Genomic DNA, 26,669 nt, shown 5'->3' with positions numbered 1-26,669 from the left:
GCCTCTTCACGGACCCGACCCATTGTGAATGAGACCAGCGGTGATGGTCAATGCTGGCATCGAGTGCGTTGGTAGATATAGACATCTGTTTCTGGTGGACCACGTCATAGTTTGGCAAGCACAGCTGCGGCCGAGGAAACCTAGGAAGAAAGTAGGTGGCATGTTAGTGGAGAGGACCACAGGAGCGACAACACCAATCCCTGCCCAGTTGACGAAAAAACGACACTAGTACTCGGTGAAGGGTCGCGAAACTCACTGTAATATCCCGTCCAGGTTCTTTCTCTGCGTAAACGACCTTTCCATGGTCGATGATGATGGCATACCGCGCGGTTCGTTCACCGAGAGTCCAGCCGATGGACTTGGAAAATTTGGTTTCCGGGTCAGAGAGGAACAGCTGGCACGCAAAGAAAATTAGTAAAAGCTCCTAAGGGCGTCACATGAAAGCTGTTCCATCCTGTCGTTACCCCCAGGAGGTAACAGGGGCTTGTCTCGTGTCTTGATGCCGAGGTCGGAATCTCGTCCATTCTTTCTCTGACAAGCAATTCCAATCTGAACACATGAAAAGGAATTGTAACTCACAATCTCATCCTTGATACCGTTCGCCTTCCCCCAGGCGCTCATAACGAAAGCATCATTATACGCCAAAACGGCCACTATGTCCACTTTCTTTCCTTTGAGATCTTGAAGCGCGTCAATGTAACCGGGCAGGTGCCTGACACTGCAACCTGGAGTAAAAGCGCCGGGGACGGCGAAGAGGACGACCTTCTTATCCGCCCATTCCTTGGACGCATTGTAGTTTTGTGGGATGCCACAGCTGGTAATAGCAGAGCTTTCGGGGGTGTAGGGGATATAGCTGTGAGCATTGACAAGTACGTTAGTGCACGGTCCAAAAAAGCATTCTAGATAGGCATTGCAGGTGAGCGCGGGAACTCACGAGAAAACAACATCAGGAGGGAACTGGTCCCCCTCTTTGAGCCCGGCCATTGTGGATAGTAATTTGAGGTTGAAAGGCTGTCGAGCGAGCACGGACTTCTCTGACAGGAGTCTGGGAGAAAGTAGATTAAACGTTGAACGGAGCCGACCTGTGTGCGTACAGATCGTTCTGGCTTCTGGCAGGAGTGTGCGATGAATGATTGCTGACCGCGGACAGCCCCTCCTTGACAAAATCAATTTGGAGGGACCGCGGCAATGATGCGATATCGCTGCCCCGCGCGCAATGGACATAGTCGGAAGAGGCGCAGTCAGTAAGAGATCAAGTTCACAGATGATTTGTCTTCCTCGTACTCGGGATTTTGTACAAGCAGGTGAAACTATTTTCCGGCTCGCGGAATGGAAACCACCGCAGAGTCCCCTCCGGTTCTTCACTTACCCAATTTTTCCAATTTCAAATAATCAATGGTAGCACCAGCAGAAAACTATGGAGATCTTGCCGCTGCATTCTTCTCCCCACGCTGCTTTTCCCCCAACGTGAGGCCCCAGGCCAGCAAGGAGGGTTGATGTCGCTGTAATACAAAAAGCTTGCGTGGCTTACAGGAGGCTAGACCTACCCAGGATTCCGGTCTCGCTATTTTGCAGGAGTCGCGCCGCTTGATGGATCAGGCTGGCATCCCATTCGACGGGGGTTCGGCGTGAGTTTGAAGGCTTATCGTGTTTCGTATGGTGGTGGATGGTCGTAGAGCAGTTGGCCTTGCTGCTCTTGGAAGGTATCAATCGCCTCCTCCAGACCGGGTGGGATGGGTTGTGCTGCAACCTTTGTCAGGCTGCTATTGGATCGCTGCAGATCCCCTTCGATTCCGTCAGGCCGTCTGCGTTCCCAATTGGTTACACTGACAAGGCTGAGTGCAAAAGCGGAGGACTGTTGGAGGATTGACTTCTCGGAGGGGTTGAATGAATAGGCTCTGGGCCCTGAGCGGGATTGAATATTCGAGCGGAAGGTGTCCTCGGTTGTCTTTTGCTGAAGAGTCTCCAGGTATATTAGGGCTTCCTGCGTCGAGTCTTGCTTCCAGAATCCGACGCTCTTTTCCAGTATCCAACACACAGCTTCTGTAGCAAAAAGAGCTGGTCCTATCCTGTGGTATTCTCTTCTCAGATCAACCACTCTCCCAAGCTCATTCCCCTCGCATCCAAAAAGGGAACATCTCTCCCAGGCAAAATGGCTGCCCTCCGCCCTCCCTTCACACTGAAGACCGCGCATGAAAAGGTCAAATTCGCCCAAAATATGTGGAACTCCTGCAACCCAGTTCAAGTCTCTCACGGGTACACGAGTGAATGCATTTGGCGGAACCGCGCTTCCTTCATCCGTGGCACCGCCCAGATCGTCGACTTGCTCACCAAGAAGTGGGACAAAGAAAAGTCTTACCGCCTCCGAAAGGAGTTGTTTGCCTTCACGGATGATAAGATCGCCGTCCAGTTCTGGTATGAGTACCAGGATAAATATGATGGTATGAAGTGGAAGAGGTGCTATGGACTAGAGGACTGGACCTTCGACCGGGAAAGTGGCAAGATGAGAAAGAGACATATGAGTGGCAATGATATCTTACTGGGAAAGGACGGGGATGGCGTTGCAGTACCGGAAGAAGGGATCGAAGGGAGGTGGTTCGTTGATGGCGTGGACGTCGACGATGACAGTGTCACAGCGAAGATCACAGAGGCTCACTGGTGAAGCGGTCTCAAAAGACGACAGGAAAGGGTGGTAATAACGAGGGACAGACTTTGGCTTGCTGGTTATATGTTATCTCGCTTTTCTGGTGTGGACTCCATTAATGATCGTCAATCATCAAGCACAACCCCAACATGGCCAAACCGGGCCATGTGCATCCAACAGCTGTACAGATACCTTTGAGTATCCCCGATGAACATTCTCGCCCTGCCGCACGTAACAGCCCTCGCCGCTATAGCTCAGGGTCTTCCTCAACCCACTCGCTTTCTTCTGTCTCTACAAACGGTTCCAGCCTCGCTTTGAACTCGTCCAGATCCATGTCATCCTCGGCAACTGCGATTCCACCGGGGGTCTTAGGTGGTATGAGGACGTTGGGAACAACATGGATTACGCCATCAGCTGCGATACCGTCCAAGACTGCAACTCGAGCGAAACCATTGATCTTCATAGTGATGAGTCGACCATATCGAGCAATGTCGATACTCAAGCTCTTGCCTTCGAGGCCTGTAGGGAGATCCACATGAATGAACCCCTTGGGCACCTTGTGATGAGGTGGTGCAAGAGCATCCGCATCCAACTTGTAGATGGCGTCCGAATACAGGGTGATATTGTCACCAGCATGATACAGAATCAAAGCCTTGAGATACTTGAGGCCGAACCTGCTGAATAGGAAGGCGTTGATCCTTGGACCAAGTCGTTTGAAGGCAAAGTTTGAAGGCGCAAAGAGTGTGCCTCCCTTGTGACTCGATGTGTCGTTGAAAGCAGGATAGAGTCCGGTCTTTTCTAATGCGAGGTCGAGGGTGCTGAATTCACCGGGAAGAGCGGAAATGATATCAACAGCCTTGGGGGGAGGAAGCAGAATGCTGTCGATGCCATGGATTACTCCGTTTGTTGCAAAGATGTCAATGGCCACAACGCGGGAGTAGAAGTTGACAGTTAATCCTCTCAACGAGACCTGAGTGGAGAGCCGTTGTGGCACTTTTCCGATATACTTGGCTTCAAGAGCAGTTGGGATAGTCCGACTGACCAGGATACGCGGAGCAGGGTAAAATTCAGGCGAGATATGGTATGTTAGGAGCTTCTCCAAGAACTCCTTGGGTGGCTTGGGAGCATGCTTGGGGATCTTCTCAAATGCTCGATCTGTGGGAGCAAAGAGGGTATGGTTCGTTTTAGTGCTGTTCAGGAGCTCCACGAGATCTGGATGTTCCTTGACCACAGCGGCCAGCTTCGTTGTATATTTGCTCTTGGAGATCAGTTCCCAAATGGTCCCATTCGGACGGTGGTGAGGATGATGCGGGCGGCGAGGCTTCTTGCCAGGAGGGCCACGGTGAGGCGGACGGCCGCCTGGGGGCCCATGATGAGGAGGCTCTTCAAATAGATCCAAATCGTATTCTGCAGTGTCTAACCAAGCCTCACCAGCAAAGGCGTCCTGGCAATCTTCACCATAACTGATGACGGTCTCACGAGCCGAGTCAACGATATCTGTGAATGCTTGTTTGGCCGAATCAACAGCCTTTGTAAACTCCTCTTCAAGATCCTCCCAGAAGGTTTCGGCGTGGTGCTCGTTGCTCCAAAAAGGATGCTCAGAGGGGTAGTCGGGTTCTTGGTTCTCGATAGATAGGGACTCGAGAGTAACCTGATCCGGGATCACGAAGGCAGCAGCAATTGTTGCCGCTGAGAGGATGGAGATACACCTCATGATGGACTTAGGGAGGGAGAGAGCACTTTCGTGATTGCACGAAACAATGAAAAGAGACAATCGACAGAGGAGTCGTGAGGGATTGAATAAAGGTCGAGATCAATGAAACAGGCAGAAGCGAAAAGACGTGATACCAACCACCACTTTCATATCGGGATCGAGTCTATGACCTGCAGTACGCAACTGGTGATGCAAGAAGGGCGACGTAAGACGCATGCACAAAGAGAGCTTATGCTCGATCTCTCACTGGTTGAGAGGGGATCTCTGGCCTAGCGAGCCGTTTCCGGGGGCCGAATTGGGGGGTGGAAGGCTCACTCGAAGGGACTGTACGAGGCACAAGTACTAACAAGTACAAGTGAGCTGTCAGAAGCTCCCCCCCTGTTTTCCTGTTGCTCCCCCTCCATCACCTCTCCGTAAAGGGGCTGAGCCCAGTTGGCCAGCTCCCTTAGGAGCTCGACATCACCCCACCATTGGTGCCACCAGCGCCACATTTAAACATTGGCATGAGGTGATGACGGCAAAGGCGCGCCGCGCACCTCGAAGCTCTTGGTCGGCGAATTGCCAGCTCCGGTCCGACGCAGGGAGGCACACGCGACATCTAATCAGCAATAGGGTTCAATAATAGATACTCGTGCTGCGGACCATATTCAGTGTTTCGTGTTTCCCGTACCTCAACTTCCACCCATGGTTCTGCGCGGGTCTGTGATCTGCCTTCAAAAACTGACGGGATCATCACAACAATGCTCCTTATGCCACAAAACAAAATGACCGAGAGCATCTCGAGCTGCAACAAGGTTTGATAACGTGCCGCAGCACAGCTGAATGGTGGAAAGGAGTTGTTCACTGACGCGCTGCACAAATTGCCTTCTGACGAGTAGTCCCTGCCCTCTACCGCGTCAAACATGCCTCCGGTTGCGCTTGATATCAAGATGAGGACGAATATCAAGCCGGATATTGACAGAGGATCAACAAGAGAAGTGGTCGGCAGCTGCCATCCAAGGGGAATGCGAAGCACCTCCCGTTGTACCACGTTTCCCGACGTCTGTTGCAGAAAGCCTCCTTTCGTTCTCTATAGCGAGCACGGGTAGATCCATTCTCCATCGAGATCCTGTTGGCTCCGTCAAGTCGTTCTTTTTTGGATGCTTCTCTCCCATTTTGGTTCTTTGGTTCTTGGTTCTCTTTTTGGACTCACCTAGAACATTTCTCATTGTCCAGTGCGCACGCTGCGCCAGCATTCCTCAGTCTGACCCAATCATTTTTCAAGCTTGACATCAACAGTCTCCTGGCTGTGGCCAAAACAAAACATATTACTCATTGAGCAGAGTCACCATACAAGCAAAGTCACACCGACGCGAAGAAGACAGAACAACAAGGAACTGTGGTTGATTGAGGCTGTGCGACCTGTGCAGTTAACTAGGGCCCGGCAATCACATCAGAAGGGCTGGCAGAATCCGTTGTATGTCCTCATACAAATTCACGGCTTGTTGACATTGAGCACTTGCATGTGATCTCGCGGTCCATCGTTCACTCACTTCTCTCTCTACCTTCCTTTTGGCAACATCAATACCGTTAGATTCGTACGTTCATTTACCGACGACAGTGCTTTCTGCTAACAGCTAATCTGGTCTTAGGCGCGTTGCATGGAGACACCAGCCTCACAGGCTCGAGGTCGTTGATTAGAAAGGTCGCGCGCGCATGATGTCGTCTTCCCTCAAGACTTCAGCGCGACCCGGCGGACCCGCCTCGCTCCAGTCTAAGACAGAAAGACCAACTGCGAAGAGAAATGCTCTAGCTGAAATACAGCCACGGGCGCAGCCTGCATCTGTCTCACCTTACAATCGCGCCCAAGCTCCTGCGAGCTCGTCACCACGACTGCCACATCACGAGTCGCTCAAACCCGAGGGCAATCTATCCATTCGCGAGAAAGCCGCAGGCAAATGCACCGTCATCGAAAACAAGCGGCTGTCGACTGTAGCGGATGATATTGTCGCAGAGAGCAAGAGAGACTCACAAGTCTCGACAACTTCGGCAACATCTGTCACTGTGAAGGGAAAAAGAAAGACTCACGTTGGACCATGGCAGTTAGGGAAGACCTTAGGCAAGGGCGCCACTGGCCGAGTTCGTCTGGCAAAACATGCAGGGACAGGACAAACCGCGGCAGTCAAGATCGTCTCCAAGAAGTCTGCCGCACTTGTCCAAAGTGCAAGTATGGCCCGTATGGACGACGAAGACATGGCTTCGATGATTGCTACCGGTCCCCGAACCATGCCCTTTGGGATCGAACGCGAAGTTGTTATCATGAAGTTAATTGAGCACCCCAACATCATTAATCTCTACGACATTTGGGAGAACCGCGGTGAGCTTTACTTGGTCCTTGAATATGTCGCAGGTGGCGAGCTGTTCGACTATGTTTCGGGCAACGGAGCTCTGCCTGAAGATGAAGCGGTCAGACTTTTCCGTCAGATTATTGCTGGTCTTTCATATTGTCATCGTTTCAACATCTGTCACCGCGATCTCAAACCGGAGAACATTCTCCTCGACAGCAACCGAAATATCAAATTGGCAGACTTTGGCATGGCGGCCTTGCAACCCGATGGGACGTGGCTCAATACCTCGTGCGGCAGTCCACACTATGCAGCTCCTGAGATCATACAAGGCAACCAATATCGTGGCGACAAGGCTGATATCTGGAGCACTGGGATCATTTTGTATGCAATGCTCAACGGCTTCCTGCCCTTTGATGGGGGAACACTGGCCAACACTTTACGCTTGGTTAAGAAAGGAGAATATTTCCTACCTCCAAATTTGAGTATCGAAGCCGCAGATCTCATACAACGCATCTTACAAAAGCGACCAGAAAAGAGAATTACAATGGAAGAGATCTGGGCCCATCCGCTTCTCAAGAAGTATGAGAAATATCACGCAAGCTTGGTGGCACCCGCACCGCTCATCGGCGCCGCTCCACCTCTCAGTATCGAGGCACAAGGCCGGCGCGTCACCAAACGTTCCGATATCGATGCGGAAATCCTGAGAAACCTGTCGACTCTATGGCATGGCAAGAAACCAGATGAGTTGATCAAACAACTGATGAGCGACGAGCCAAACCATGAGAAGCTTTTCTATTGGGCACTGGTCAAGTTTCGAGATGATCAACTCGAGAATTACCCAGGCGACCCTCTGCACTACTCTGCCAGTGACTATCACCATGTGAGCAAGCCTACACCCAAACCTAAGCGTGCACCAAACGGTCGTGGACACAACCGACGAGCTTCTCAATTCTCCATTGTTAGCGACGACAACAATAGGCGAGATGGCTATTACAAAAACCCTGGCACTGCGGCAAGCAAGGCTACTCAGAGCAGCTATGATCCTTATCGAGCATCGAGGACGCCAATTGCAGGCGATGCTCATGAGCCGCCAACAGTCGTTGTCAGGTATCGACCAACCACTCCGGGAGCGCGGTCAATAAGCTCCGCTGGCAGCGTGAGGCATAAGGTTGTGGAGAGATTGAGACCTGATGTTCCTGCTCTCCCAACTTTCACATCAGAAGAACTTGAGAGACTGATTCAGAAGAAGCGTGCTTCATATTCCACAGCAACATCCAAAAGCTCTCTGTCTAGTGCTCGACGTGCACCTGGTATCCGAAAGTCCGTGAGCTACAAGCGACAAGTCAGTTTCCAACATCGACGACAGCATTCCCATGGTACCTCAACTCCTCACGCTCGCGCGCTGCTTTCCGACAATTACCTTGCGGACCGTCCTGGCACTCGCGGTACTACGAGCGGAAGATCCGAGACGCAGAGCAATCCGAGTCTGCCAACACCTCCCCATGCCTACCGACCACGCAAATCCAGCTCCGAGCTTGACGTGAAGAAGCCACGTGTTGCTAGCTGTTACTGGAAAGACGAAACACGCAAAGTCAGTGCTGAGCTGGGCAAAATCTGTGAAGAAGCTTTCAATCGATCGTCGGTATCTACCGTCAGCGAAGTCAGCCCAGCAACCCCGTTGGAGTCCTCGGCGACATCCATGGCAGCACACGCTTACAGAGTACCGGCTACTATCCGTGATCGCCCCCTCCCTGCGACACCCATCCTCCAAGAACTGACGGAACGTCGAGAGAAGATCATCGAGACTTGGGGAGATGCCGATCCAAATGTTCTGGCCGATATGCTGGCTGCTGTTGATAAGCGCATTGATGCCGAGTTGAGCAAGGAGGGCAAGGGTGATAAGCGAGCGGCTTCTGATCCAATACATGGGGCTGCACCAAGCAGGTATCGTCGTCCTATCTCTCCAGTCGATACTATGGAAGACCTGAAGCGCAACCGTGAGGATAGCTCTAGAGCAGCATCGGATCCCGTCAACTTGAAGACCCCTCAGGTGTCAAAGGACACCACAATTCGCCTCGTAACTCCAGACTCAACTTCGCCCTTCGCTCGCATTGAGCCACTTCGAGTCAACAAGAACAAAGCTGCCCCTGTCAACTCCCTCAGAGGTGGCCCGGCCGAATCTTATGAGCGCGTGGGATACGACACACGGTTGTATGGGAAACGAGGACTTGACACGATCGATGAGAATCCCGGATCGCCAAAGAAGAACCGTTTCCAAACGTCGTCTAACGGCGCACGCAAATGGTCCTGGCTCGGTAAACGTGGATCTGGTCCACAGGATCCCTTGGATTCTTACAAGCCTTCAGACGAGATCACACAAGAAACTGTTTCCAACACCTCCCAGATTGTACTACCAAGCGAGTCAGGCAACTCTTCCACCCTTTCGACTGCAAAAGGGAGCGAACCACAGTCGGCTGATATCGAATTGCATCTGGAAAAGAAGAGAAAATGGTTCCAGAAGATGTTCGCGAGACCACCCAAGTCGAAGGACGGTGTTCCCGCCAACCCCATTGGACATCACATTGTACGAGATCTATCAGACGGCTTAGACTCCAACGAACCGCATCTAGAGATCCACACTGATAGCACAGTCAGAGCCCAGAAGTCTTATCCTCCGGCGACCAGTGTCGATGCCGCCCTGGCAGCGGCTTCAGTTGGTCCTATTGAAATCAACCAGAACTGGTTCGCCAAATTCTTCCATATCAAGCCCGCGACTCGTGTGATTTGTCTTCAGATTAGCAAGGCCAAAGCCAAGAAAGAGCTTGTCAAGATTTTGAAAGAGTGGCGGAAGTACGGACTGAGGGATGTGGTGTCAGAACGACGAGGAGGTAGTGACGTTGTCCGAGGGCGCGTCGATGCGTCAAACTGTGAGTGATGCCTTTGGCTGTCCATTATCGCGCAAGCTGACCCGTGTGTGACCAGACCTACAACTCAAGCCCGTTCATTTCCATGCCTATCTGTATTCGGTCCTTGAACACGGTCGAAAAGCGAATTTGAGCATTATGAAGTTTACCCAGGAAAAGGGTGCAGCGAGCAGTTTTTACAAAGTTGTCGATACTCTTGAGGCCGTCTTGAAGGAGCGGCACTTGTTGGTTCCTGATACGCAGCGCAAAAAGGCCATTGAGCGCAGTCTTAAGGATGCAGGTTTGTGAAACAACAAACGTCAAACAAACATCAGATTGGATCGTTGGCGGTTTTTTTGAAACTCGAGCATTATTGGGAGCTTGGAGAGTAATGGCTGTTGGCTTTCAGCCTTGTGTACGTTCCTTTGCAGAGACAGTTGGATTCTTTGGGGACAAGGAAAGAGTCTGCTGGATAAGATACATATGGTTGTTGGGGTGTCGAACGAAAAGGCACATGCATTGTAATCATGAGCTTCTGCGGGGATATTCTAATGCTAATGAAAAGCGGAATTGAAGACATAATGCAAGTATGTAAAGCCGGTTTCTCTTGTCTGCGACTCTTGGGGGGGTTTCAGTGCTTTTCGAACCTGACGTACCACGCTCCCGTTCCAGGGGCGAAATATGGGGAGAGTTTGTCGATCTCTTCCCGAAACAGCGGCGTCTTTGTGTACGCTCGATGGTCCTGCACATGTTTTTAACATCAAATGGAACGACGCTGCGTCTGGATGGGGATGTGCATATGTTGGGGTTGGGGAAGCGACAGGAGCGCAGGAGAGACTGACCTCGACCGTTTCCCAGCCCAGGTAGTAACACGCAAGCCTGCGCTCGTCCTGGGGGATTTCTCCCTTGCGCTGCGCCGTTTCGTCCTGAGATGTGGCGGCATCTACCGCAGCAGCAGCACCACCACCAAGATCGTCGACGACAGGGACAACAACACCCTCGGTCTTGTCGACCGTGTTGAGCGCGTAGGCCCAGTTCCCGCCCACGAACCCCCGAGTGTAATAGCAGTCGGTGAAGGTCTTGTGCATGGACGTGACGAAGGCGGCGTCGCCGCGGGGGTGGTTCGGCGTGAGGTTGTTGATTGCCTTTTTTTTTTCCACTCTCAGCCTCGTAGTTCCATATCCTTGTCCTTCTTCTCCCTGGGCGTGTACCTCGCTCCGCTCCCCTTCGTCACAAGGCCGAGGATCGGATATAAACAGATACGAAAAAAAGGAGAGGAGAGACTTACGAATTCGCACAAGGGGGATTCCAGCGCTTTCTTCAGTTCTGGGACTTGCGAGTCTTCGAATCGGAAGAGCAGAGACGTCACATCCCTGTTTTTTCCGTCGGTGGTGCCGCCCTCTGAAGATGGGAGCGTGAGCTGTCTCAGTTGAGCCTTCAGCTCCGCGTTCTCGGCGAGGCTGGAGTCTTGTGGCCAGTCTGATATAGTTTTTTGGTCAGGACTCAGGAAATGTAAAGACCCCATTGAGAAAACTAGGAAAGAGAATCAAGAGACGAACGAATGACCCAACACATCTCGTCGCCCCGGACCCGCACGCCCGGCGCCCCGGTCCGGATGGTGTTTCCAAAATACTGGTCGCGGACGTTGTACGCCTGCGCGACGTGCTGTCGCAGCTTGTGGAATTCGGTGGCTTTGGCCTTTGTGGGTGGGAGGATGAAGCGGACGATTTCAGACAGGATCGCCATTTTCGTATATATTTGACCTAACCCCGGGATGAAACTTGCGGTAGTAAATGAAATAGTTGGGTATTTCCTTGGTTCACAGAGTGAATCTGTATCGACGGCCAATGGGTGACGTTTTGGTTAGAAGACGTGGTTGAAGTACATGTGCACTGGACATATATGTGGATTGGATATCTATGTGTCTATATATACATACCCGCTCCGTGCAGAGAGAGCATAAATTTTATATTCAATTCTTTACCTTTATTTTGTCATCAGCAGATTTGATGGAGTTCGAATACAAAGACAGGAGGGGACTTTGAAAGGTTGAAACCATACGAAGAGGATGATGATATGCTCAGCCAACTAAATACACCTGATCACCCGGGGCCGGATTCGGCCGAAGCATCGAAGACCCTCGGGGGTTTTGTGTGACTGGCTAAGTGGCCATTAAGTGCCGGCTTACCACATTCACGGCCAAGGCTGATCTTGGATACTTTCTGGGGTCTGGATTAATTAGGTTGTTAATTGTTTCTTTCAGCCGCCGAGAGTAGTCCGTTTGGGTAGTTGGGTGAGTGCGATTATGTGTGTGCGTCTGTGTATGTGTGGAAGGAAGAAATCAACCGGGCGCCATACGCTGGAGGGTTTAGTAATGTGGTACACAGGAACACGGATCCCAGGAGAGCAGTGGACCTCTGGTGATAATGGCATGGTCGAATGGTCGAGTTGTGCAGAGTGCATTGATACATATCGAGGAGTTTTCTGTGAAGAGTGCCTACGGCGAAGTACTGCACTCGGCTAATATACTCCGCCGTATCGAAATGCAGTCACGTGAAACCCTACATCCCGAGGTAAAATACCAGTACCGAGTATTACGATCGAGGGCGAAACTCCAGGGCTCCTATTAAGCAAGGAAACACAGAACAATGGCTAGACTCTCGAATAAAGAATTATCAATTTAGTCAATGAGCTCGTCATGCGCTAAGAGCAGATCCATGGTCAATTTGTAGGCCGCCGGTACTGATCAAACTTTGTCTCCGCAATCAACTCCCCCGTGTCGATGGTCTTGTTCGCCATGCTCCGTGTCCTCCGCGAGCTAGCTTCTACACAAGCTGGTTGTACCCGTCGCTGCGGGCGCTTCTCCGCGATCTCGAGAAGCCCAGTCTGCTGAAGACAGGATTGAAAAAGGTGTAGTAGATCCAATAGCACAAACTGAGCGGCCCAAAGATCGACATGGGCAGGGCATTGAGCAAGATATGGCCTAGAACAAGCCGCACGGTTAGTGGCGTCGTCAATAAAGAAGAGTGCTGAAATAACAGAGAAGAGAGCACTCACCCCAGACAAATGGTCGTCGCTTGATCAACTCCCACAACTCTCCCTTCATCACTCCCTCGGCCCCTTCCCACTTCCACGGGCCTATCATTCGGAATTTGGTGTTCATGTTCGCACCAAAGGCCCACACTGCAAACACTTTCCACCCACGTCTCATCATCTGGGTAGCGGATGGTGCCGCCCCCATGTCGAGAGCTACTTGATACGCGTACGACTCATGGTCAACGCCATGGTGGATACGGGCTTCAGGTGGCGGCTTCAGTCTGTACCACTCTTCCGCATCGGGATTGAGTGCTGGAGACAGTGATCGTACGTTTGCAGGGGGAAGAAGGTTGAGGATTCGCAGAACCCAGAGCTGTGCCTGGAACTCGGCCAGAGGTGGAATTGCCCCTAAGGAACCAGTGTTAGCAACCAGCGCATGGACCGAAACATGTCTGCAAGCCCACGCAGAAGCTCGGGGAATGAACACATGGATGGGAGAGCCGGGTACTTACCGATCTGTGGTCGAACGAAGCCTATGAAACCCACGGTCTCGTCACCGTCTTTCCAGATTGCGCGAACATTGGCATCGTTGGAGTGAGGATAGTCCGGACTCAGAAATGGGAACGTCAAGTGACGGTAGCCAGTTGCGAAGATGATAACGTCTGGCTTGATCTTCAACGTCTCAATGTACTTCGATTCTTGCGTGTCATTCTTCTCGAAATGGATGACCCCTTCGTCGTCAATATACTCCGGAAATGGGGCGAAATCGACGGTACGGCCCTTGGTGTCAATCTGGGGCAGGTCGATGATCTTCTCCATGAATCGCTTTATCCGGCTATTCTTGATGTAGCGCCTGTTGAAGTAGGGCTGGACTTTGGTGGACTTGACAAAAATAACTAGTGGGAAACCGGTTATGCTGGAGCCTCATACGGAGTCAAGTGAACTCACTCTCGGACATGTGATAGCCCTTTTTGATTCCCGCATGCTGACCGTACCCATACCGAGTGTTGTTCAAGAGTATCCAGGCGCCCTTTGTCCACCAATCATAGAATACCCATTGCCAGCGGGAATTCCTCAGCTTCGGATGCGCATAAGCAGTGTCGAAGAGGCAGTTCCAATTGGTGTCAATCGGAGACGGGTTGTATTCAGCTTCCCTCTTACCCATGACAACGAAGCGCTCCACATGCTGGAAGCGTCCCAGATTAGTATAGAGGAGATGACTCCTGTTTGCAAGGCATGGCTCACCTTAGGTGCCAGGACGAATCCATTCCGATGGCAAAGCGTCACTGATTTGGTAGGAGAAGTCACGGCAAAATATGCCATGTCCATTGCCGTTTCTCCTACACCTAGGACTACGACATTGCTACCTTCGGTGAATATGTCCCGGCCTTTGTACTGGGAGGAGTGAAGGACCGTCGGAACTTTCTCAATGCCGGGAATGTTGGGTGCAACAGCATCTACGTGCAGTCCTGAGCACACCGCAACGGCATCACAAGCCCATTCCTCAGTGCTTCCATCTGCAGTAGAAAGGGCCACGATATGGCCCTTGCCATCTTTGGCACGTCGTACATTCGTCACTGTGGTGTTGAGCTCGATGTGTGGTCGTAGGTTGAAATGGTCGCAGTAGTTGTTGAGGTATTCAACGTATTGATAGAGCTTGAGAAAATCGCCGCAATCAGTGCGTTCAGGTGGGATCCTGAAGTCTGAGAAAATGGTCAACTGCTTTGAAGAGACCATCTACCCCGAGTCAGCCCTGCCACTGTCTGAAATTTGGATGAGACGCCAGTAATTTACCTCGCCCTCTGGATAGGTGCGATAGCGGAATGTGCCTCCAATGTCATCTTTAGTCTCAAAGAGCCTGGCCTCAATGGGTTCAATGGGGAAATCCTTATTCGCCTGGAGGAGGTACTTCAACGTCACCAGACCTCCGGGCCCTGCTCCAATGATGGCAACACGCATTTTCACCACGGTTCACTGGAAGACGTGTGCTTGAAGGTTGAGGACAGGGAGGGTTACACAGCAGGGGGAGGTCTTCAAGACCCGGAAGATTGGGACGACTCGGCATCGATTTCATGATCTCCCCACTTCCACGTTGACATGTACCGAGCGACAACTGCTTCAAGGTGTGTGCAGGAAGCTGACGAGGGAGCGATGTCCACGTATCAAGAGTGGATCTGTTAGCTTTGAGTCTCTTTATGGTGTATCCCATTTCGGCCTCTGGCTGGAAGACCCAACCCGGTCTTGACTAGACTCCCGACGGGCCGTCGATAGCTGGATCGTGAGTGGAACATTCCAAAAAGCAAGGCTAAAGGGAACGATATAGGAGGGGGGCGCAGAGATACGAGTGGTTGAGAACGACATGTTGGCGCTGCAGTCAACTGCAGTTTAAACTGCAGTTTAAAGCGGCAATTGTCATCGGGGCATGTGGGCATCGGTGGCATCTTCGGGTGAACTCGAGAGAAAGTTTTGGCGGTGCTGGAGCTGCCAAGAGTTTTATTTCCGCAGTTGGCGCAGGTGTTGGAGCTTCCAAGGCGTGGCCGACAAGCGACAGCTAGGTCCAATCCGTCACGACCTCTACCCTGCGAGTTGACTAAAAGTACATCCAGGGTATGTCACAGTAAGGCCATTAACAAGACCATTCAACTGTTGACATTCCCACAATAGCCGCGACAATGGGTGCAGGTCAATCCAAACCCGATGAATCCACCAAGCATGTCTTCACAAGTGATACACCCATTCAATTTTCTCAAGAGTATGTTCTGGAGGCCAGGATTGAGGTGTTGGCATATCGCCATTCGAAGCATGAACTGACAAGCTTTACAGGCTAATAGACTCCCTTCAAGCATCCTCAGAAGTATGTCTACTGCCCTCGCGATCCGACAGACGTCCTTCACTGAAAGCCACCGAGAGAGTTATACTCACGTATCCTTCTTAACATAGACAAACTCGACCCGCGCAAAGACGCTAGAGCTGCACATTGCCCAACGCGTCGCCGCCGAGCTAGAAAAGATCCGAAAGCACGAAGCTTCGGTCCTTGAGGAGGCGCGCAAGAAGATTGCTGCGAGCGGAGAAGCAGCATCAGATTCCTCTTCGTCAGACTCGTCTCTTCTTCACCTCTCGCCGATATCCCCGAAAGACCTTCTTCCGGGATCTGACAGTGACGACCAAAAGAAAGCGCCGTCGAGTCAGAAAGTGCAGCAAGAGATTGAGAAACTGAAGCAAACACTGGGCCAGCGGAAAACGTTAAGAGAGCTGCCGAAGGAGGTAGAGAATGCGTAAGTCGGACATTCCTTGAATAATGTGCTGTAGCATTTTCAAGCTAACAGTTGGGCAATTAGGAGACAAGATGTCATCTCTTGCCTGCGGATAAACGACCGAAAACCGCTCGACTGCTGGAAGGAGGTGGAGATCTTCAAGCGGGAAGTACGGAAGATGGAGGATAGTTATGTATCATCTGTCCTGTAAAGCTAGGCCTACGTGTCGGAAAGCTCGTGCTCCGCCCAAGGCTTCGGATCAAGTGTATATAGGGAAAACAAGGGCGCTACCACATCCAAATGGAACCAAAAGGATTGCAAACAACCGAAACCTATGGCTTAAACGCATAATACCTGTCCCATTTCGCACCACGGGCAGGCAAATACGCTTGTCTAATATTGAATTAGATTTCCTGAGAGCACTTTGAGGGTCGACAGCAGAGTTTGCAGACGACCATCTTTCAGGATGGGTGGTCTTTTCAGACAAAACGAGGAGGCGCGTATCCGCGAGATCTTCGGGAGTTCGTTCTTGAGCTCTTGCAAAAGTTACTGGACGCGTCGCGGGCCTCGGTATTTGGTAGTAGAGTTGATTCGAGCAGTTGCTGCAATATGTTAAACCCCATGCCACATTCACTAGTCATCACTGAGACTACGCTCATTTGTGATCGTTGGTGGCATCAGCAACCTGAACCGCCAACTTCATTTCCGAGTCGGGACCGTGAATTCGCCTTCGGTCTTGCTCACAATGTGGTCTTTTCCCAATTCATGGACACAAGGCATAAGTATCGGCGAACACCTCCAAGCACGCACAGCAGATGAATTGAGAGTGCAATTCTTGTCTCCTGGCAACGTGAACGGACACAATCACATCGATGCCGCTCAATAACGTAACAGAGGGCCGGTCATGGAAGCAGAAGGGTCTTTTGCGTCAGGTGTCGAACTCAGGTTCCCTGCAATTCTTGCCGAACAATCCAAGCGCCGCTCGGTTTCAGCTTTCTGTAATACTGCTCAATAAGCATTACTCGTTTGAAGCCGCGTCTGGCGTACCACTCCAGCGCGTCCTCGTTCTTCTCCCACACGTGTGCATATATGCACACTGCGTCCATATCATGGGCACTGGCCGATGACAAGATAGTGTCCAGCAGTAGCGTTGCGAGGCCGAGACCACGGTATGGCGAGAGGAGGGCTAGAGCCTGAATATAAATCTGAGAAGGTGGAGGGTGAGACTGAGTCATGAGGGAAGTATTCGTCGAGCATGGCTCGAAGCGGCAGCGAATCCAGCCAACAGGTTCTGACGCATACAGAACGACTCGAGATACATGGCTGACAACCGGGTCTGTGACTGCTGTGGTAAAGAAAGCATCGCTGTACCGAACAGGGAGGGTCGTAACTGTGAGGCGTCGGATTGCAGAAAGGTGTTGGGGTGAGACCGGAGCAATAAGAGCCTCCGGAAGGCGAGGAATTAAAACAACGTTGAATTGCTGCAGATGGTCACTTGTGCGATCCTTAGCATCAGATCTTCTGCTTTCGGGTTGATCTTCTTCAGTTTTTGGTGTGGTGACAGCTGGATTGGCCTTTGTCTGAGCCGATTGTTTTCGTGCTGCCTCGATGATGCCCAGACCGCGGCTTTCGGTGACGGGTAGACACGTGTCGTGCTCGGTCGTCAGAAGACCGTCTTTTCTGGCAGCTGGCTGGACGGGGGATGTTGGAATCGTCGGTTTTGAGAAATACGAGAGGAGACTAGCTTGAGGCATGTCCAGATAGCATTTTCCCCTGGAGCCAGACTTCGTTATGAAGCTAGGACATTGCTCTCGAGGGACCGTGGCTACGAGAATCGATAGCGCGATGTGCAGGGGGCAGTCAACGTGTCAACCCAAAACTCCCGCTGAACCGACACGCCAGGGGCGGTAGTTACCGGCGCTAAAAACAAGGTTATCGATGCTTATTGAGTAATCTTAGCGAACCCAAGAACCCTAAGCAGAGCCCCAGAACCTGGCCATTTTATTTTCAGCGTCCTGCATCATCGGTGCTTGCTTTCGCAGCCGTTGCGAACCCTCGAACCACTGTCCGCGTCTGGCCAATATAGCTATACCCCGTCTCCTGTTGGAACACTTCTCGAGTTTGTCTTCACCATCTAGTCTCCGAACCGCTACGGACTCCAAAAGTGTGCCTTTGCCGCGCACGAGCCTCCCCGAGCGTGCCCGAGGTCCATACCCAAAGTGCGTGCGCTTCCTAGCCGGCCATCGTCAACCTTTCCTGAGCGAGACAATACAAACTGAGTGGCACTGAAAAAGATTAATGGGTGCTATTGAATGAATAAGAAGAGGTTGTAGGGTGCGGCAGGGTGTGAAGGTGTCTGAATTGGCAGAGTGCGTTGGCGCAGAAGTCTTCCACACGGTTCACAATACTAGTAAGTGAATACACAGTCGGACAATAGTGTACAGCACTATGAATCGTGTTATTCTTGCTATTGTGTGGTTTTCAATGGAGCATCAGGCTTCTGCTGCGATGCCTCTTTCTTTAAAACCACTCTCCTCTTCCTCCTCCCTCGGAGTGTACACGAACAAGAGAAGACAAGCACAGATTCTCCTTCTATCCCTGTCTTTCATCCTGCAAACTGCTGCTGGTCAGCCTTTGCATCTTTCCTCGTGTTTGCTTGTTCAAGATGGCTCCCAGACGACCATATACCTCCTTGTTCTCCAACAGCATCATCGATCACGACCTGTGGAAGCGCTTCATGGAGGATGAGGGAATCACTGCTGACTGTCCACCTCCAGTCAAGGACACTGCTGACATGGCTTCCACCAAATCGTCCAATTCCAAGTCTTCCAATGTCAGCTTGACTGCGTCTGATCAAGAGCAGGCGGTTAGTGTTCCAGGAACGCCCACCTCGCGCTTCTCCCACTGACTAGTTCCAGATCACGTATATCTTGGAACATTCAATTGAAAGCATCCTTCATGATCTTCTGCTTGAAATCCATCAAGACGAAAAGATTGCTCGGATGCAGACTGCCGTCCTTGAAGTCGAACAGAGAGCTGAGAAACTTACAAACAAGAACTCTCAAGATGCCGATACCGACCATGCCGAACAAGAAGCTGTCGAAACTGATGCTGCAGTCTTCAAGTCCGGTCAAGTTCATCTCAAGGGCAATCCGATGAAGACAGTCAAACACATCAGATGTCCGAATTGTCGTCTCCGTCGCTTGCTATACCCTCGTGTTGGTTACAATGCGCGTCCTGTCCCAGATGCCACTGAACAGTACTGCAAGACCGAACCCATGATTGTTCTCGACAAACATGATGTGCATGGCCAACGCAAAAAAGGTGTCAAAGTCAAGGGTCAGGCAAAGGGCAAGAACAAGAAGAAGAAGGATGACCCGACCTCACCCGCTGCCTCCGAAAACTCAGATCCACTGACTCCATCTTCATCCATGCCCGCTGAGTCGTTTGAATTCAAAGAGATCGATTATCCGGCTGCCAAATGTCCAAATCGCGACTCTCATCTCGGTGATCACTGGAAATCCGTCAATGTCTTTGCCACTCATCTCAACGGAAGTTGCTACCTGAAGAAGGATCGCGCGGCTGGCCGCGAAGCAAATGCGAAGATTGGTGGTACTCCACGTGACAGCAGGGCCAACTCGCCGAAACCAAGCGGTGGTGCCGGCGTCAAGAGAAAGGCCGAGGACGACGAGAGGGGCACGGGCCCTGGCACCAAGAACAAGAAGCAGAGGACTGGTGCAGAGGGGAAGAGGGGGGACAAGAAGGCTCCTCCGAGCAAGTTGAAGGAAGTCAACAATGTTGACGACGGCAAGGTGGGCGGAAGCCCGTTGAAGGAGGTCAACGGCGACACGACCCAAGCGACGCCAACCAAGGCGGCAAGAGACGCGAGCTCTGAGCCGCAAATCAAGCTCAAGCTCAAGGCGGGGGCTGGCGGCGGTGCTGCAGAGGGGCCCGCTCGCAAGAGGCCAAGCAAGGCCAACAAGAAGGAAAGATGAAATGTAAGACTAATACAATGGGCATGGCGAGGGCGGCTCCTGTGGCTTCTTTTCTATCGGCGTCCAAGGGGGAGTGTCGCCTCAACGGCACCCACCTGTGGTGGAGACAGGTGGTAGACAATATCATGATTTCATCAAACCCGATTTTTACTGGAGACGTCTGTCCCGCATCTACTCGTGTTCTCGTCGTCTTTGTTCCGAGCAAGACGTCTTGCGTCACCGCGAGACGTGCTGTTATAGCTGGAGCATGTATAGAACTCTCCTTCCTCCTGGAAGTTCTCAACGACACACTCCTCATCGCCGTTGGGGACTGCTATCATTCGATCCGGTTCGCTTCTGACACATTCGATACGTACATGATATGTTCTCAATCCAGTCGTCGCCGATTCCAGTCTTGTACTGTGCTCAAAGAGCGCTGGGTTGGCGTTAGATCTGACGACTCAATCAACACCACCACCACCACCACCACAGACACTTATGTAACCTCATGAGCCTTGGGGATTTCCCGGAGGTAACATGGCCTCGACGATGTTGCCCGTGGCGCCGCCCTCGCGACTGTGCCAGATCTTGACCATCTTCAATCCGGCGGCTTCCAAGATCTTGTTGAATCCGTCAGCGGTCCTCTCCTTGCCGCCCATCACCATGACGGTGTTGTCCATGGCGGCCGCGGGCAGGTCGGCTTCGTGCACGCGCTTGGGCATGACCATGTCGGCGATGAGGACTTTGCTGTCCGGGCCCATGGCCTCGCGGAGGGGTGCGAGGATCTTGACGCAGTTTTCGTCCGAGTAGTCGTGCACGACGCGGCGGAGGAAGTAGGCTTTGGCACCCTTGACGGGCTGCGGTGTCCAGAAGTCGTGGACCATGGCGGTGACACCTTCGGGGAGGAGTTTGGAGGTTTGGGCCTGGGCGATGGGTTCGGGTAGATCTTGAAGAACCATTCGGTCGGCGCGCAGGGTTGGGAAGGCCTGGAGGATCTGGATGATGGATTGGCCTTGGCCGCCACCAACATCGACCAGGGTAGCTCTGTCCCCGTCGTGCTCTGGGTCGTAGAGCGCAGAGTAGTCGTAGAAGCCGATGATCGGGACGGAATCCTCTTGGGACATGAAGCCCAGTTGAAACGCGCGCAGGCGATCGGGGAACTGTGCCATGATCTCCCACACAGGATGTCCGTCCATGCCATGGCGGTGGGTGTATGGATTGCGGAGAGGATCATCAGGCTCTTGCACAGGCTTGCCGTCCTGGGCTGCTCGTTCTTTCACATAGCTGTGAAAATGGACCAATGTGGCCAGGCACTCGTCGTTGATGAACTGGAAGAAGTTTCCCGGCCCGGGCACCTGGATGTATGCTCGGGAGAACTTTGTGTGCACGTACTCACATTCAGGGGTCTGCTCGACGAATTTAGTGCCAACGAGAAGTCGAAGTTGTCGTTCTTTCGAGACACAACGATCAGTCTTGCTTTGGCAAAAAGAAGGCGTGAGCCAGTACCTAGCAGTGAGTCCTGGACGCCTGTGACCCTGGACAGCTCGGCCAGAGAGATGGAGCCATCCACCGGGATCTTTTCGAACACGCCCAGGCCCATCAAGGTTCGAATGCAAACAATCTCCAGCATCTGCCATTGGTCAGCAATCCATCAGTTCACGGAAACCGGGGTCAAATCGTCACGGACGTTGACCGAGTGGTGCATTGACATGTCGGACGGTGCCATCACGAGACGAACAATGTCCTTGGCGATGGCGGCGACATTGGTCCTGGAGATGTAGCCCTGGGTGCCTGGTGCATAGTCACAGGCATTGGCGGCTACAGTGAGTTGCTGTATCAGCTCCTGCAGCTGAGCAGCTTGATCTTGTTCTGGGGAGGACGACATCATCAAACCCGGTATAGCTTTTAGAGCATGAGATGCACAGAGAGCACAAGGGTGCCTTGACAGTGAAGAGGGCGCTGTCTCAAAGGCTCAAGGAAATAGGTGGGTAGAGGAATCTTCGGATCGACAGGAATTGGATTCCGCAGTTGTTGAGGCACAAACCAGTCACGCCGGTGTCTAGCATGGGTGTGAGCAGGGGCCATCGCGGGCCAGACGCCGAACTCGTAGGCTTCATGTTGCAGTGGCCTAGTAACAAGGGAGTTAGATTTGTCGCTTGGATGTCAGGATGTGTCCCAGGTGTTCGTTGGCAGGTCATATTGGTGGCTGATAAGAATGGCCTGGACTGCGGAGAACTGCAAACTGCAACCTCACACGAGTCCTTGACCGTTTAGCCGCCGAAAACCCCACACAACAAAATCCATCTGGCTACAACAACACGTGGAAGAAGAGACCCTTGTTCGAGTGGGCTCATCTTGTGGGCTCGCTAATGCCAACCCAACACGCATGTTCGCCTGTTCGCCTGTTGTGCTCACATGCCGGGGTACCTTGAACCAGTCAACAGGCGGGATGTGGAAAGGAAGACCCTCATCAACCACGCATGAAGCTTACTCTTGCCTACCAGGTATCCCTCAGGGAATCAAAAGAAGCGCAGTACCCGCCTCCCTCCATCCTTCATCACCATGTCTTGTCCCCGCCTGCACAGCTTCTCATTCTGGAGGTACGCCCTCCTGACACGCGACCTCTCCCATTTGACCTCAAACTTGCCTCATGGAGCCTGACGAAAACAACGATTTTGTCGACGAAGGCTATGCTAGCACGTCTGCAAACACTAGCTATGTGACCAGGTGGGAGTCTCTTTGTATTCTATAGGTTTGACATTCTAACCCCGAGAGCAGTATAGCAACCGAGATCCGTGAGGGAATTGAAGAGTATGGCCGACGATGGGCGTCCTATGGGAGACATTTCTACGGTCTACCAATAGACGATGAAGAACAGAACCGCAATGACCTCCAGCATTACAAGTTCTTCCTCCTTTATGAAGGACGGCTCCATCTAGCTCCCATCGACCCGGAACCCCAAAACATCTTGGATTTGGGTACGGGAAGCGGGATCTGGGCGATCGAGACTGCTGACAGGTATCCTACGGCACGAGTTGTTGGCGTTGATATTGCGGCCGTGCAGTCCAACTGGGTGCCACCAAACTGTCACTTCGAGATTCTGGACGTTGAGACGGACTGGGAATTTCCCAGGAACATGTTTGACCTGATCCATGCCCGGGAGTTCCTTTTCTCCATCAGAGACTGGCCTACCCTTATATCGCAGGCATACGAACACCTCAAGCCGGGTGGGTATTTCGAACTCGCCATCACAGTCCCCGAGGTCGGCTGTGATGATGGCAGCTGTCCAGCTGATTCGAACTACACGGAAATGGGCAAGCTCTTCTTCAAGATAGCACAAGCAATGGGTATCGACGGTTATGCCTGTAAATTGTGGAAGCAACAATTACTGGACTGTGGCTTTGAAGACGTGCAGCAGACCATCTTCAAAATCCCGACAAATCGATGGCCGAAAGATCGAAGGCTGAAAACAATTGGGGCGCTCGAGGTCCACAACTTCTTTCAGTATGCGCAAGCTGGGTTTGAGAGAGGTGCTATTGCGCTGCTCGGAATGGATCCAGCAGAGCTCCAGGTGATGCTAGCGCGAACGAGGAAGGAGATTCTGGATCGGAACATCCACACGTATGTGCAATTGTAAGTGATCTCAATGTCGGAAGTCTGTGCGACTTGGATGGCTGACAGAAACGAACCCAGCTACAACGTGTATGGGCGGAAGCCGGGCCCACCGGGATAGACGGTACGTCCTTGGGGACAATCCCGATCACCATGGTTGATGTTGGCGTGGAAATGGGATAGGTTGACGCCTTTGCGAGAAACAACTCTGTGAACCAACTCATTGCGGCGTTTCTTCTGCTTGAGTGTGTCTAGCCAAGGTGCAAAATATACGATCCAGGGGTCAAGTCATCTCCGTCGAATGCTTTTGGCCGTCTGACCCGCAAAAGCGTCCATCCTCGCACTAGGAATCATACGAAGGGCGGTCACGGCTATGAGACGACTCCAGAATAACTCTTCTCGACCTGAATTTCTGCTTGCTTCGCCAGCACCACTCCGGGCAACTTACATATCGGCCATCACGGCGCTTCCGTGTACATATGGCTGGAGGCCAAAACCCTGCGAAGTGTGCTGCAATGGAAGATCTGGGATTATGGGGACAGACCTGTGATGCAGGAAGCCGACTTATAGGTCTGTCTGCCCACATGTATATATATCCGAGGACGCGCGTCTTTCTGGTTTGATTGGTGGTGAAGCCGAACGTGCAAGGCTGTCGGGTCAATGCCTAAACATCGGAAGCCAGTGAAGATCCACCCTCCCACCCTGCTTCAAGGGCCTGAAATTGCAATGAGGCTGTGTTGCTTCCTGAATCAAAATCGCATCTCGATACCCTTGTCCACATACCACATCTCTCTCTTGTCGGATGCTCGTGCTACTGATTTGTACCTCGTATGAATTCCACCACACGATACAATTCACTTACACGGAAGCCTACGCTCAAAGGCTTGCTCATCTCGGGTTAGATTGACCTGACACAAGTCCTGATCCGAAGCACGTCCAATTGGTATTCGACGATGGCGCAGCCGCCACCCTCTAATCCAGCGTTTTAGAGGCCACAGGCTGTGAGAGTGACAAGAGTGAAGAGTCCAAATGTCCTGATTTGAAATTTACCGCTTACTGCATACGGACGGAGCAAGTTCCATGATGATTTCCAAGGCTGCTATCAAAATTTCCAAACGATTGGTCTTCAGAATAGCGGTAAATCTGGTGTTCCTGGTCGCCCTCCTACAGGGGATCGCACGATGGTATGTCTGTGAACAAAGACCATCGATACAAAACTATGAGCGGCTCATACTTCTGGCAGGATATTTCCGAACAAAGTGGCGCCTGTTGTTGGGCGCCCGTCCCGTGGCAGAGAGCTTCTCGCCAGATACCCGTGAGTATCATTCAAGGCACACTTTCTCTTTAGAAAGGCTTCTATGCTTCAGATACATCGACCTGATTCCAGGAGCAGGACACAGAATTTTACCATGCCCGTTGACCATTTCCACAATATGTCCCGCTATGAACCCCATACGAACGCCACTTTCCAACACCATTACTGGGTTGATATCGGCAACTACATTGAAGGAGGTCCGGTTATTATCCATGCCATCGGTGAAGACAATCCCAACTATGACCTCGAATGGCTACAGAAGGGAATACTTCATGACTTGGCCAATGCTACCGGTGGTGTGGCTGTCCTCTGGGGCCAGAGGTATACATGACACTCTTTTCACAGCAAGACCAACACGACTACTTGATGCTAATCTTATGTACAGATACTACCCTGGTGGCTATGACATTGTCCCGGACCATCGGTGGACTCGGGAAACTCTTCGCTTCCACAGCACGGAACAAGCCTTAGCGGACCTCGCATACTTTGCGCAGAGAGCCACATTCACAGGCTTGGAAGACAGGGACCTCACAGCGCCAGGCACTCCTTGGATTATCCTCGGCGGCTCGTACGGCGGTGTCGTATCCGCCTTTACTCGAATCCAATACCCAGACCTCTTCTGGGGCGGCCTATCATCATCCGGAGTCACAACTGGAATGCTGGACCACTGGCAGTTTTTCGACCTCATCCGACGTCACACACCGCCGAAATGCGTCGAGGTTCAACAACAGCTCACCAATCTGATGGACAACATCTACGAAAGCGGCAACGAAACAGCCTTGTCTCAGCTCAAGGCTGCATTCAACGTCTCCGACTCCTCGACATATCCTGACCTCGCGTTTCTGCTGACCAGTCCCTTTTCGGCATGGAATCGAGCGTGGCATAGAGCCACTGCCCCTTTTGATGGTAAGTCGTCTTTCTCACCAACACGATTGCGGGGACCGAACCACAGAAACAACAAGCTAATATTTTCCCGCGCTCGGTGTCGCCCCTCCGTTGTGATATAGGTCCAGGTTCTTACTGCGACATCTTGACGTCTGCGACTTCGCGATACCCTTCTCCAGAAGCCCTACGTGCGATCGCGCGCTCGCTCCTCACCTACGCCAACGAGACGGCCACTCCAGACCCCTCGACCCTCTACCACCCACTGCTCAACCTCTTTTCGCACACCCGTAAAAGCCAGGCCTATTGCTCCGGCAGAGCCGTGCACGAGTGTCTCTCGCTCAACCGCCCCTCCCCATTCGGCTGGCTCGTCTGCACCGAGACCGGCGGCTTCGCGACCGGCTACACGCCCGGCGCCGCAGGCCGTCCGCACACGCTGCCCCTGGTCTCACGGACCCTGTCGCCAGCGTACTTCCTCGACAGGTGCCAGAGGACGTACAACACCACACGCGATGAGCCGCGGCTCGACCGGCTGAACCGCTACGGCGGCGTCAACCTGTCGTTCCCGCGCCTCGCTCTCTCCACAGGCGAGCTGGACTACTACCGCGGCCTGGGCCCGCTGGCCGAGTTCCTGGATAACGGCAACCCGAACCCCCGGCTGCGCGGCGCCAGCAACGACAGCCACGCAGGTAGCGGTGACGGTGATGATAACAACGACGACGATGATGATGCGTTGTCAACCGACACCAAAGCCCCCGAACTCGTCATTGAGGGTGCCTTCCACGAGTGGGATTTCCCAGGCCTGTTCCCCAACGAGACAACCGTGCAGATGCCCCCGGCGGTGAAACGTGCCAAGGCCACGGAAATCGAGGCTGTCATGGCGTGGTTGAAAGAATGGAACGCCACGCGTGGGTTGTGAATGTCTGCACATGCTCTCTATCTCGCTCTGTGTATGTATGTGTGTGTGTGTGTGTGTGTGTGTGTGTGTGTGTGTGTGTGTTGTGTGTG

General features: G+C 52.4%; 12 protein-coding genes across 12 annotated transcripts; 6 read left to right on the top strand and 6 right to left on the bottom strand.

The window, feature by feature from the left end:
• Positions 1-104: 104 nt before the first annotated feature.
• On the bottom strand, positions 105-984 carry AYO20_07342 (hypothetical protein; the record flags this gene model as incomplete). The annotated part of the gene is made up of 4 exons (XM_022645628.1): positions 105-140; positions 257-424; positions 580-853; positions 935-984. The coding sequence occupies 4 exons, from the start codon at positions 982-984 to the stop codon at positions 105-107; spliced, it is 528 nt and encodes a 175-aa protein (XP_022498343.1).
• Positions 985-2,152: 1,168 nt separating this feature from the next.
• AYO20_07341 (hypothetical protein) lies at positions 2,153-2,662 on the top strand (the record flags this gene model as incomplete). Its single annotated transcript, XM_022645627.1, has 1 exon — positions 2,153-2,662. The coding sequence occupies one exon, from the start codon at positions 2,153-2,155 to the stop codon at positions 2,660-2,662; it is 510 nt and encodes a 169-aa protein (XP_022498342.1).
• A 229-nt stretch (positions 2,663-2,891) lies between these two features.
• On the bottom strand, positions 2,892-4,358 carry AYO20_07340 (hypothetical protein; the record flags this gene model as incomplete). Its single annotated transcript, XM_022645626.1, has 1 exon — positions 2,892-4,358. The coding sequence occupies one exon, from the start codon at positions 4,356-4,358 to the stop codon at positions 2,892-2,894; it is 1,467 nt and encodes a 488-aa protein (XP_022498341.1).
• A 1,698-nt stretch (positions 4,359-6,056) lies between these two features.
• Positions 6,057-9,897, top strand: AYO20_07339 (hypothetical protein; the record flags this gene model as incomplete). Its single annotated transcript, XM_022645625.1, has 2 exons — positions 6,057-9,612; positions 9,668-9,897. 2 exons carry the CDS (start codon positions 6,057-6,059, stop codon positions 9,895-9,897), a joined length of 3,786 nt encoding a protein of 1,261 aa, XP_022498340.1.
• Positions 9,898-10,219: 322 nt separating this feature from the next.
• AYO20_07338 (hypothetical protein) lies at positions 10,220-11,334 on the bottom strand (the record flags this gene model as incomplete). The annotated part of the gene is made up of 4 exons (XM_022645624.1): positions 10,220-10,330; positions 10,431-10,733; positions 10,877-11,067; positions 11,148-11,334. 4 exons carry the CDS (start codon positions 11,332-11,334, stop codon positions 10,220-10,222), a joined length of 792 nt encoding a protein of 263 aa, XP_022498339.1.
• Positions 11,335-12,413: 1,079 nt separating this feature from the next.
• Positions 12,414-14,583, bottom strand: AYO20_07337 (hypothetical protein; the record flags this gene model as incomplete). Its single annotated transcript, XM_022645623.1, has 6 exons — positions 12,414-12,571; positions 12,646-13,032; positions 13,137-13,520; positions 13,573-13,810; positions 13,870-14,361; positions 14,419-14,583. The coding sequence occupies 6 exons, from the start codon at positions 14,581-14,583 to the stop codon at positions 12,414-12,416; spliced, it is 1,824 nt and encodes a 607-aa protein (XP_022498338.1).
• Positions 14,584-15,296: 713 nt separating this feature from the next.
• AYO20_07336 (hypothetical protein) lies at positions 15,297-16,089 on the top strand (the record flags this gene model as incomplete). The annotated part of the gene is made up of 4 exons (XM_022645622.1): positions 15,297-15,376; positions 15,448-15,478; positions 15,565-15,899; positions 15,963-16,089. 4 exons carry the CDS (start codon positions 15,297-15,299, stop codon positions 16,087-16,089), a joined length of 573 nt encoding a protein of 190 aa, XP_022498337.1.
• Positions 16,090-16,819: 730 nt separating this feature from the next.
• AYO20_07335 (hypothetical protein) lies at positions 16,820-17,632 on the bottom strand (the record flags this gene model as incomplete). Its single annotated transcript, XM_022645621.1, has 1 exon — positions 16,820-17,632. The coding sequence occupies one exon, from the start codon at positions 17,630-17,632 to the stop codon at positions 16,820-16,822; it is 813 nt and encodes a 270-aa protein (XP_022498336.1).
• Positions 17,633-18,543: 911 nt separating this feature from the next.
• On the top strand, positions 18,544-19,873 carry AYO20_07334 (hypothetical protein; the record flags this gene model as incomplete). Its single annotated transcript, XM_022645620.1, has 2 exons — positions 18,544-18,744; positions 18,797-19,873. 2 exons carry the CDS (start codon positions 18,544-18,546, stop codon positions 19,871-19,873), a joined length of 1,278 nt encoding a protein of 425 aa, XP_022498335.1.
• A 485-nt stretch (positions 19,874-20,358) lies between these two features.
• AYO20_07333 (hypothetical protein) lies at positions 20,359-21,737 on the bottom strand (the record flags this gene model as incomplete). Its single annotated transcript, XM_022645619.1, has 3 exons — positions 20,359-21,180; positions 21,249-21,482; positions 21,540-21,737. 3 exons carry the CDS (start codon positions 21,735-21,737, stop codon positions 20,359-20,361), a joined length of 1,254 nt encoding a protein of 417 aa, XP_022498334.1.
• Positions 21,738-22,502: 765 nt separating this feature from the next.
• Positions 22,503-23,585, top strand: AYO20_07332 (hypothetical protein; the record flags this gene model as incomplete). Its single annotated transcript, XM_022645618.1, has 3 exons — positions 22,503-22,579; positions 22,631-23,485; positions 23,534-23,585. The coding sequence occupies 3 exons, from the start codon at positions 22,503-22,505 to the stop codon at positions 23,583-23,585; spliced, it is 984 nt and encodes a 327-aa protein (XP_022498333.1).
• A 962-nt stretch (positions 23,586-24,547) lies between these two features.
• AYO20_07331 (hypothetical protein) lies at positions 24,548-26,580 on the top strand (the record flags this gene model as incomplete). The annotated part of the gene is made up of 5 exons (XM_022645617.1): positions 24,548-24,648; positions 24,708-24,779; positions 24,852-25,100; positions 25,165-25,685; positions 25,787-26,580. The coding sequence occupies 5 exons, from the start codon at positions 24,548-24,550 to the stop codon at positions 26,578-26,580; spliced, it is 1,737 nt and encodes a 578-aa protein (XP_022498332.1).
• Between the last annotated feature and the right edge of the window lie 89 nt (positions 26,581-26,669).

Source organism: Fonsecaea nubica (genome assembly GCF_001646965.1).
Source record: "Fonsecaea nubica strain CBS 269.64 chromosome Unknown Scaff51, whole genome shotgun sequence".
Lineage (NCBI taxonomy): Eukaryota > Fungi > Ascomycota > Eurotiomycetes > Chaetothyriales > Herpotrichiellaceae > Fonsecaea > Fonsecaea nubica.
The sequence above is the reverse complement of the archived record's forward strand: the minus strand, read 5'-3'. Positions and strand labels throughout refer to the sequence as shown.